The following is an 11,622-nucleotide window of genomic DNA, read 5'->3' as shown; positions in this document are numbered from 1 at the left end:
CAAATGTCCAGAAATACCACTTGTCCACAGAAGACCTCCAATGATCAGTCAACCTGAAAGCCATAGATGGGGGCCCCATTGGTGACAGGCCCATAAGCATGCACACATCACTCCTCAAAATTCAGGTGGGAGCATTTCATTCTGAGCTAATTTTTTGTTGGCTACCCACACTGCCCATCATGATCTCATTTTTTTCTCTACACATTGTTTGCACTATTATTGGAGTTGCTTTTAATCTCATTGTACATGTGTATAGTGACAATAAAGGCATTCTATTCTATTCTATTCTATTCTATTCTATTCTATTTTGGGGTTCCTGTGACTCCAGCTTCATGACCCTCTTATCTCATGGCAACATGAAGAAATCCTTCAGTGGTCCCCATCTTGCTTCCAGAACTGCCTGAAACTCCCCCAGCTCGCAATATCTTCCACCTCTGTGGAGAGCCCACTGCCTGACTCTTTAGACAGTGTTCTTTCATGTTACTTGGACCTCAAAGAAGTGTTCAGCAAGGGTAAAGCTAGTGACTTGCCTCCACACCAATCCTATGATTGTGCCATTGACCTCCTCCCAGGTACAACTTCTCCTTGCAACTGCATATACCCTTTGTCCATCACCAAACAAGCTGCCATGGAACAGTATGTCCAAGAGGCCTTGAAATAGGGGTAGATTAGGCCATCAATATCTCCAGCCAGCTTCTTTTTTGTGAAGAAGAAAGGAGGAGGTCTTCACCCCTGCATAGACTATTGAGGCTTGAACCAAATCACAGTAAAAGATCTCTACCCACTTCCCTTGGTGCCATCAGCCTTATAACAGTCAATAACAGCACTGAAAACCTGAGTTTGGAGCAGCCTTCAAACATGGCTGCTCCAGACTACAATTCCCAAACACCACGGTGCCCCTCATCTCCAGAATATTAACAAATACACCTGTCTCTCATTAATCTGCAGTCACTCCCCTATATAAGCTCAGCAGTCACTAACACATATCGTGAAGTATTGTTCTGTGTCCCAGTACCTGACCTTAAAGGAAATACGCAGAACCATGGCCTCACTTTTGTTTATAAATGCCTTGAGACCGCACGAATGGCATAGGAATAGTTTTAAGCATTAACAATAAATCTAATATAGTCGTTTTTATGATTAAAGTGATTCACATAGGTAGCGGTCTGAGTGAATGACCTTGACGTCTGTGACGTCACAGTAGGAAGTCTATCGGTCTCATCGCCATTTCCACTATACTAAAACACAGCACTGACCGCAACTCCGATCCTCCATTTTGAGCTAATTTATCGCCAGGTCATGTAGATGTGTTGCTGGCCGGTGCAGCAACACGACAGAAGGTGGATTTACGTTGCATTCACAGCCCAAGAATGTTTAAACTGCAAAGATTTGGACGCGTTTTGCGAGAAGTTCACGGGCACGTTGGGCACCTACGAAGAGGTCTCTCCTCTGCTCTGCACATTTTACTGAAGACTCGTACAAGACCTCTGATCTGTTGAGAAGCGTTGGCTATAAGTCCGTATTGAAAGAGGGTGCAGTACCAACAATTAAATAAAACTACAAGAAAAGGAAAGTAAGTTCAGTTGCACCAGTTCTCCTAGAGTGTGAGCCAAGGGTTGTTGCTAAAACCCAGGATGGAATGGGACATATTATCTCTCAGGCAGTGACCTCCCCACAGTTGTTGCTAAAACCGGTGACGTCCCGTCCCAGGTTTTAGTAATTGTCTGAGCCGAGCAGTAATGGCGGAGTACTCAGTGTGGAGAATGAGTGGAGCAGCCGTCTGATTTCTCCGCTGGATATGCTCGCCTCAGCAGCAATATCTCGCCCTTACGTGGAAGAAGCAAATGAATGGAGAGCTGAACGAAAAACTGAAAGTCAGATTGTTTCAAAACAATCGGCCACAAGAAGTGAGAACACAGACGGGTAAGCTCCAACTCTCATTTGGATACAAAACAACAAAAACACCACTTGTTGTTTACCTGCATCTAGATTAATACATGTAACTTGTATTGTGTGTTTAAGTTAGCGGTATAAGATTATTTAATTTGTTTCAGAATGTGATTGTCTCAGTTCATCTGATTATTTAATGAGCCTTTTACGTTTTATCAGTGAAAATGCATGCATGTACGTGTATGTTGCATAAGTTATAACACCCATCCTGTTTTGATGAGAGTCAACCCACAATCAATGAAGTCAAATCAGTCTTCGTTGAGCAAGTTGGTAACGCTATTTCTTACTTTCACCATAAATTTTTATTTATATGACTTTGGTCTATAGCTGTCAAAGGCCTCGGCCTTAAAACCGGTTACCGCAGTGACGTCATGCACTCAGGGCTGGCTGGCTCAGCGGGGCAGCGCCAATGACAACTTTGCGGTCAATTTTAACTCTCAAAAATATATATATTTTTTATTCCCATTTATGCAGCACACAAGAGTCAAGGATGGAGATACTATCCACTCAAAAATTTATTTAAAAATAAAGGTTCAGCGTATTTCCTTTAAAGAGCCTTCTGACTTTCTGCCTGACTACTTATGTTTAGACTCTGTTTACGTTTATTTCCTGACTCCATTTCCTCGCCTGCCCTCTGATATCCTGTTCGCTGATCGACCGACCCTTGCCCATCCCTGACTATGACTTTGACTTCCTGATTTGGATTTGTTGACAGTTTGCGACGCACCCACTCTCCCCTGCACTTGCATCCGTAAGTGCCTACACCCTGACAGGATGTATATAGCAAATAAACATTATTTCTTCCTAACATTAGCACAAAATTAATTCACAGCAGACAGACAATTACCTGTTTCACCCTATGACAGTGACTTACGTGAATAATGGCAAATGTGTTTATGAACACGTTTCCTCGAATTTCAATTGTGGACACATTGCTCATTTTCGAACGCTCTCTGAACAGACATAACTGTCGTCCATTTACAATGACCTAAACAGGTAAAAGAAAAGATTTAAGACAATGTTAGTGGCTTCATTTAATTAAATTGTTTATCAGCTCATTTTGCTTTTTTAAATTTCTTACATCATAGTATCCTGTTCTAATAACTATGAAGATATCAAAGGCTTCCCCTTCAGCAAATATGGGATCTTCTGTCTGTTCCTGTTTCTCCCATCCTATTTCCCCAAAGGAATTGCAGACCACTGTTGATAGGTAAGTCCTGAAGTGAAACATGATTTCATCATGTTCTTGTGTCCCAGCCTTTTGATTTATCGCAAAGCTGCAAAGCATATGCAAATTTCAGTACAAAAAAGCACAATATTTATGTTAACAGCTCTACATGAATGCATCAGAAAAAAAATTGAACTAATGTGCTTTATATTTTATATTGTGTTTGATAATCTTTGTTTGCTTTTGCTTCTGTGTTTCAGTGAAGGTTTTTTGTGTGCAGTATTTTAACAGCTTACCCGTCGGAACCTAAAGGAACTACCCCTTGGAAGAACAAAGCAGATCCAGGTATTAATCCTCCAGGGATCGGGTACAAATTGGGCTGGTTCTGTAGAATCATAAACATTGTGAAGGTCATGCGATATTATTTCTAATCGTAGTCTTTTAATGTTTCTTTGTTCTAGTTGCAGTATTTAAAAAGTCCTTGTTGTAGCTTTATTGTCTGGATTTGAAGATTCTTCACATGATAAAGGCCATTTTGCATTTCTAAACTAGTTTTCAAGTGCCTGTTACTCACAGGTTTAAAAATTGGATATTTCACATCTGATTGGATGTTAGAAAGCTCCCAGTGTGGCATGCCAGAACGTTGTTCTTTACCAAAGGAAGATTCACTCCAGTTCTGGGGAAATTAAAAGAATGAAGAATACTTATTAATGAAAGTCATCCATAGGATGTCGACAGTGCTTAATATAGGCATTTCAAAGTTCGATCAGACAAAATTCTGCATAGTCCAAGTGTAATCTATACACTATTTGAAATAAAAATCAAGAGTGCTCTGAAAGCACAATATCCCCCACAGGCAACTATGCCATAACTGGTAAAACGTGACTGAATTAAACGAAATTGCAATATGCGTATTACTGACTTATAACAAAGAATCCTGTCAAGTTTCGTGAAATTCCTCCAAAAATTGTGAGAGGTGTTGATCTCAGAAAGTGAGTATCTTTCCCGGGATGGACAGACATCGCCACGACATAATCCCCCTTCGGACCTTTCGGCCAGCAGGGGATAAAAACCGAAGCCTTTGAGTATCTGACTTACCGAAACAACACCAACCCTGTTCATAATGATGTCTCCACAAATGTGAAGTAGCTTCACTTTATTCACTGGCATATGGTGCGTAAACACACAGTACCGCCGGCCATTCAAATACACCTGAAAAGAAAAGATTAGGTATCATTGCTTACATTATTTACTTGAATTTTTCCAGTTATTTCTTTAATCTCCATACCTCAAAGGCTTCTTCACCAATGACGATGAAGAAAACAAAGTGTGAACCTTTGGATAAAGAGCACCCAACATAACGTTTTCTAGCCTCACATTCTGTTTTCAGGTACATTCTACATTCAAAAGAATCATTGGGGTAAACCAGCAACTGAAAAGCATTGTCATCACGACGAGTGAGCCCAGTTCTATGATGGAAGGAAAAGCTGTGAAGAAAAGTAAAGTTGATATTATCTGTCAAGCACATCAAGATTTTCAGTATGCTAAATGTGGTTGTACAGTGTGTGTGTGTGTGTGTGTGTGTGTGTGTGTGTGTGATGTATACCTTCCTTCCGGTTCATTAACAACCCCTTGGAGACACAAAGCCATTCCTGGTTTCAGCCCTCCAGGGATTTCAATCACAGCGGGAAGTTTCTGTGGTGAGTAAGCAAAGAACCATAAAAAGCATGCACCATATCCCTAAGAGTTTCGTTATTGACTGTGACTCCATCCTAGCACTAAAATTGTTCATTAGGCAGTGATTGGTTGCAATCTGGGAAGCACTGACATGCTTCTCCATTCATAGTGCAAATGTTATGTGGTCCTATGTGTCACAGGCCACCTCCAAAGTGGGTTTGAATAATCAGACCACAATGCGCATCCAAGACACACTGGCCCCCATTCATACCGTACGTGTGCTTAACGCTGTCTATTTATGATCGAATCACCCAGGACATATGTTTAGGTCAGGTATGAACGGGGTCTTAATCAACCCTTAACTGCTATATACAATGCATAACTATTATCCTGGATGGTTTTATGACTATTTCTAATATGTTCAACAGTGATTTTTCTACCTCTGGAATACTGCCAAGTAATATGGCCATAAAACACTAACCCTGCTGTAATACTTTTTGCCCCACTATGTCCATCAACAGCTTCCAATCAGTGCAGAATGCAGCAGCAAGGTTTAATACACAAGCAATAATATTTGAGCACATAGCTCTCATTTCATGTATGTTGGCTTTACATTGGTTTAGATATTCAAAAAATTCCAACAAACCTCACAAACTCATGTACATTCCTGAGCACACACATCAGCAACTTGTGTCAATGAGATTTAAACACCAACCACCATAGTCTAGTGAAGAATAACTGAAGAAGTCTAGTTAAGAAGCAGCTGCCATTAAAGTTTTACAATCTTTCAAAGAGTACTGATGGTATCAGAAGCCAAACAGAATCTCTAAAAAAAATAGTAATAATAAAATTAATTATATAAAATAAAGCCTATAATAAATCGGTGACAAGTCACATTACATTATATCCTGTATATCAATAACATCATGAAAAGGGCTTTTAAATTATCTGTAAGTCCTCTTACGTGGCACATGATCACTGAACCCCATCCTTCTGACAAACACATAATCGTCCAAAATAATTAGCTTTTTGTATAACTTAAATCCTAACTGAATTCTAGTCACTGCTTGATAATGTCAAACAGTCAGAAAAGTTTCCACATTTTATGTTCAGTCTCATTACCAGCACTCTTCAACTTCAAAAGAGGATGTTTAAAATAATGACTGAATTAATGAAATATCAATAAAAGAAATGTATATTTTAATTAACATGGTTTAAAAAACTGGTAAATATAGGTTACTCTATATAGTATATATTATATTTTATGTTAAGGCTAATTTTAATTTTTTAAAACAACTGTTAAGGGACATTGTGGGTTAAACAATGCAGGAGCATCATTATATTTACAGCCCTCCCTATAAATGTTACTCACAGGGTTGTTTGATAAATTTGTAACCTCTGACTGGAGGTTTGAGGGACTCCACCGTGAAGTGCACAGGTTACTCAACATTTGGGTCCTTAGTTCATTAATAATGGACCGATAGCTCCAGTTCTGTAAAGGGAAACAAATTATGCACTTTACATGCAAATATGCACACTTTTCAGCTTTATTAGTGTATCTGTTTTTTATACCCCTAATATGTGTAATAAAACATATTTACTTACATATTGATCATGTATTTAACTTTTTTTTTTACTAGAAAATCAATGGTCAAAAATCATACATGCATGAAAAGAAATTTTTACAAATGTAAAACGTTAACTGACCCAATTCTGGCCCAAAGAAAATTTTAATTTTCCTTGGCGTGAGAAGAGGACAGAGTCGCTGGCTTCACTCACTCCAACTTCACTAATAGCTCTGTACCGGACCCAGTATTGGTTTGCAGGCTTAATTCCAGTCAGGGTGAAATTCTCCTGAGTATCTGGAGTCTCTGTGACTTCCCATTTTTCCACATCAGCTTCTGAATCAGTGGCCTGTGTTGTCCTGTATTCCACTCTGAACCGCACTGTCGATCCAGTCGGGGACTTCTGCAGCCTCAACATAATGTTTCTCTCCTGGACATCCACCTTGGGTGCAGGAGGTTTGGACACGGGTTGAAACGCACCGTCCACCATGTTGTGTTTTCTGTAAAGACGGATGGAGGCTCCAGGATTGGAGGCATCAGAGACTGAGACAATGACAAACTTGATTTGTGTGTCATCTTTATTAGCTTGGAAAAAACTTCTGAAAAGAAAAATGTTATCTTTCATCTTCTCACTGAGTTCAGGAGTGCGGATCCACAATTGTTCAGTTGACTCTGGAACTGTTACCAGGTTTTCAAACTCATCTACTTTCAAAAATTTTGTTAGAATGGACAAATATTGGTCTTCGTATTTCAGAGAGGTAAAGCAGAAGCACAACACAGTATCAACACTGGGATCTATTAGAATGTTGCTCAACAGGGCTGTGTAGTTTACGACAGGGACGCCACTCAGTTGCTGGGTATAGAGTTTCAGCAGATGTAATTCACTCTGATTGTTCTCAAACCATTGATTCAGCTTCTCAGCTCTAAATGGAGACTTTTTGTGGGTGGTTATGATGTCTGCTAGTGCCCGCTCCTGTTCTTTTCCACCCCGAATAGCAGGGATGAGCCTACGCAGGTTTTTTTGAAAAATCACCTTGTAGGCTTCTAGCAGCGCTTGCAATTTCTTCACCCTTCGTCTCACATCCTGGAAATCATTTACTGTTGTGTTTGTAATCAAGTCATTACATTGAATCTCTGCATTTCTCAGTTCCTCCAACAGAGTTTCTGTTTTAGTGATCAGTGTTTTACGAACTTCTCTCTCCAGTGTAGCTGCTTTTTTACTCAAACGTGCAAGGGGATAAAGCCAAACCTTCATTGGTACTGCATCATTCTCTCTCTTCCTCAGCAGAGATGAAAGCTCCTTGTACAGCTGCAGGGCCTCTTTGTATGTGGTGGGATTCTGCTCAAGTTCATAGTCACCATAAAATGTACAACTGATCTTATCAGACAATTGTTTCTCACCATCACTCATTTTTAGACCTCCAGCTCCCTCTATATCAATAAAAGGAATATTTCTGACCATTAAATTTAAGGTTCCCTCAATTTCTTCTTTGTTCTCATTCTCATCGGCTGTGAGATCGAACACCATGAAAGCCTGAGCTCCATAGAGTACAGCAGTAACAACATGCGTGGCAGTTCCGTCCTCAAACACCTTTGGGTAGGTGATATTGCGGTCCATAGTTAATTGGTCATATCTTGTTGTCTGGCTGTACTGCAGAGAAACCCGGCTCTGACGTGTTGAGGATTTGTTATCACGTAAGAACCTGGCTGAGCCTCCAACATCCACTAAACCACCCAGGATGCTAGCTGTAAGGGAAGCACTCACATCTAGCAGTTTGGCTTTCTCACTGAGGGAATCAGAAGCAGTGAACTTCAGATCTGTCTTGGGCTGTCGATGGGAAACCACGCCCTTCTTTATTGTTTCATTATCCCATAGAGAAATACCTGAAATGAATAAGAGACTACAACTGATAGTTCTGTCACAAACTGTGCAACAGTAAAACTGTTAGTTATGACTTAAAAATTATTTGTCAACTTTTACTACTTTCCATCCAGAAGAGTGTGGATTTAAAGCCCACCAGACATTAAGTTAGCACTGTTAATCCCTGTGACCAAATAATGTATCTTGTATTTAGTAATAATAAGCAATATTATTATGTTCTACTTCTGGCACTGTAATACGTATTCCACAATGAATGCCCGATATTCACCTTAAAGTTTGTTTCATAAATAGCTTCGGCAGCAAGATAGCGTACTGAAGATATGCCACTTTATTACACACCTGCTGCTAACCAACATGAATTAAAAAATAACCTCTGTGAAGTTTGGATATACGCGGATAAATGATAAAATCATAACTTTAAATCCCAGTGCCAAATTTAGAGGGGTGCTGGGTATATCAATAATCTGACATTACTTTTGGTGTGATGAGGACATACAAAAAAATAAAATCACTATTGTTTTCCTGATGATTTTTAATGGCACAATCTACTGTCACACAGTCTTGCCATTCATCTTATAAATTCTGACCTACTTTTCTTTTTTTCTTACTGCAGTAAACCTCCAGCAAGTTACTTCAGTGGCTCTCACCTTAATATCTCTATGCTTATAGTGTAGCTTTCAAACAGCTATACGCCAACATTTTATAAGACAAAGAAATCCATTCATTTAAAAAAAAATTAGTCAGTAGAACAACTATCAGTATATAGTGTACATATTTAAAGAGTTTCTGCAGCTCTTCTTTGTTCTCATGACTTATTCAAGTTTCAGAGCCTAGGCCATTGACATTTATAGATAGAGTACGTTAACATTTTGAGAAAAATTACCCCTAGGTTACAACACTTTGGGGTCTCACAAAAATAACTATGTGGCCTAGGTAGAATTTAAGTTTAGCATCACCAACTAAGTTGTAGATTTCCAGAAAATAATTATGCTAACATGTCTACAGGATCATACTGAGCTAAAGAAACACCATCCCACTGTTCTTGGGGATAGCAGTGTATAAATTAAAGTAAAAAATTAGGAAAGAAAAAGAGCACTTCTCCATTACGATACAAATGCTACATTTCATCAACAAGATGACAGTAAAACATGGCCAACTGAACATTTAGACTGTACCCCCAATCAAGACAGGATATTAACACTTGACAGTGTTTGGAGGCAACATTGTTTTTTTTTTCCAATGAATTGGGTGATTTAATTTCATATATGCTTTAATAATTTTGTAATGGAACATATTATAAGTGCATCACTATGCAGTCAGTGAGTTTACATTTATTTAACAGTTAAGTGACATTTGGATTGGGGAATGTTGAAGACTGTGGGATGTTTACCTGGAATAACAGAATCACTGCGGCAGTCATACAACATGCCAGGATGCAAAGCCCTTCCTACGGCTGCCATTTCAATGATTTTAGCCTCCATAGCTGTCAAAAATACAACGAGAAACAACTGTCATTTAATTACCACTACTAGGTTTCATACAATAAGATCACTCACACAGTGATATTATTAGTAGCAGTAATAATAGAAAAAGCTAGTCATCTCACCTGATGTGTTGTTCTCAAAACGAGTTCAGTATGGTGACTATAAACGTTTTGTGGTGGAGCCTCACAGTCCCAACCAACTTCTGAATTTTATCTGTAGTTTGTCAGATATTTATAGCCAGATTTGTTTTTAAAAATGTTGCCTCAGGAATTCTCTAACAATTAAAGCAAATAACCCTTTTACCTGGAACACAATGAAGCTGATGCACCGTGTTTAAAAAAATAAATAAATAAAAACAAATAAATAAAATTGACTGTGTTTCTCTCAGACAGTTCACATGCTTTACACTTAGGCTTACTGATAAAGGTATACAGTGTAAAAAACCTCTGTATAACAATTCCTATATGATAAACTAGCGGAAATCTCATCTCATTATCTCTAGCCGCTTTATCCTGTTCTACAGGGTCGCAGGCGAGCTGGATCCTATCCCAGCTGACTACGGGCGAAAGGCGGGGTACACCCTGGACAAGTCGCCAGGTCATCACAGGGCTGACACATAGACACAGACAACCATTCACACTCACATTCACACCTACGCTCAATTTAGAGTCACCAGTTAACCTAACCTGCATGTCTTTGGACTGTGGGGGAAACCGGAGCACCCGGAGGAAACCCACGCGGACACGGGGAGAACATGCAAACTCCACACAGAAAGGCCCTCGCCGGCCACGGGGCTCGAACCCGGACCTTCTTGCTGTGAGGCGACAGCGCTAACCACTACACCACCGTGCCGCCCCCTAGCGGAAATCATTAACAAAAAAAATTAAAACTGAATAAGCATGAACATGTTACAACACAACTAAAAGAACAGAATTTTATGTGACTATGATCATGAATATGAAATGGTCTGTCACTGAAAATGAAAGGTGTTTAGTTGAAGCATAGATCTTTATTAAAAAACAAACAAACAGGGAATCGTAAATGCTGTTGCAATGTCCATTGTCTCTCCACTGTATTATTCGTGTCTACTGCACTCTCTAATCCCTCTGCACTGGTTGTTGTATTGCCTGTTGTTGCTGCACTGTATTTTGTGATATACTGTTTAATGTTCCACACTGGCACAAAACCACAATCAATTCCTGTGGGCACAGCTCATAGGCATTAAAGTGTTTATGATTCTGATATTGATTAATAAGCCTGATCGGGTTTAAAACTACTTTATGACACAACTCATTTGAATTCTCGATTCTGATTGGTCAGTTATGGCATTCTATGGTGTGTTATTTCTGTATAACAGACACTGCTATGGACTACGTCATTAGTGGAAACAATGAAATCATTTTTAAATCAATAAAGTCATTTTCAAATCAATATTTTGTGTAAAATTATTGATTTATTTAATAAGTAGTCATGTACTAAGCTGGTCATTATTGCAAAATGAACCTCTTCATGGTGGTTCAAGGCCATCACCCCATCAGGGTTTATTTAGCAATATTGACTGGCTCAATGTACATTATCCCTTACATATTTCACGGGACTTGACATGTTTGAGCAAATTACTATTCTTTCATGCCTAGGACTGTCAATTCTACAAATGCTGGTATTTTACTAGGTTAATAATTATTAAACAACTTCATAATTTATTAAATATTTGATACAAACCAATGAACTTTTAATTTTTAAGTCTTAGACAAGAAACTCGCTGTCTGGCCATGTATATGATATTCATAGATATTTGATTTCAACTTGTTCATTTATACTCAATTACATTCCATCAAAAATTAATTAGAACTCAATGCTTCAGTTGTTAATGTAACAACATACTGTACCTTTATC

At 38.9% G+C, this 11,622-nt stretch overlaps 1 protein-coding gene across 1 annotated transcript; it reads right to left on the bottom strand.

Moving 5' to 3' along the window:
* Nucleotides 1-6,493: 6,493 nt before the first annotated feature.
* Nucleotides 6,494-9,723, bottom strand: LOC132873265 (neoverrucotoxin subunit beta-like). The gene is made up of 2 exons (XM_060908624.1): nucleotides 9,633-9,723; nucleotides 6,494-8,244 (listed from the first exon to the last, which is right to left on the bottom strand). The coding sequence occupies exons 1-2, from the start codon at nucleotides 9,721-9,723 to the stop codon at nucleotides 6,494-6,496; spliced, it is 1,842 nt and encodes a 613-aa protein (XP_060764607.1).
* Nucleotides 9,724-11,622: the final 1,899 nt, after the last annotated feature.

Source organism: Neoarius graeffei, chromosome 25 (genome assembly GCF_027579695.1).
Source record: "Neoarius graeffei isolate fNeoGra1 chromosome 25, fNeoGra1.pri, whole genome shotgun sequence".
In the NCBI taxonomy this organism is placed as follows: domain Eukaryota; kingdom Metazoa; phylum Chordata; class Actinopteri; order Siluriformes; family Ariidae; genus Neoarius; species Neoarius graeffei.
This window is presented reverse-complemented; position numbering and strand designations above follow the sequence as displayed.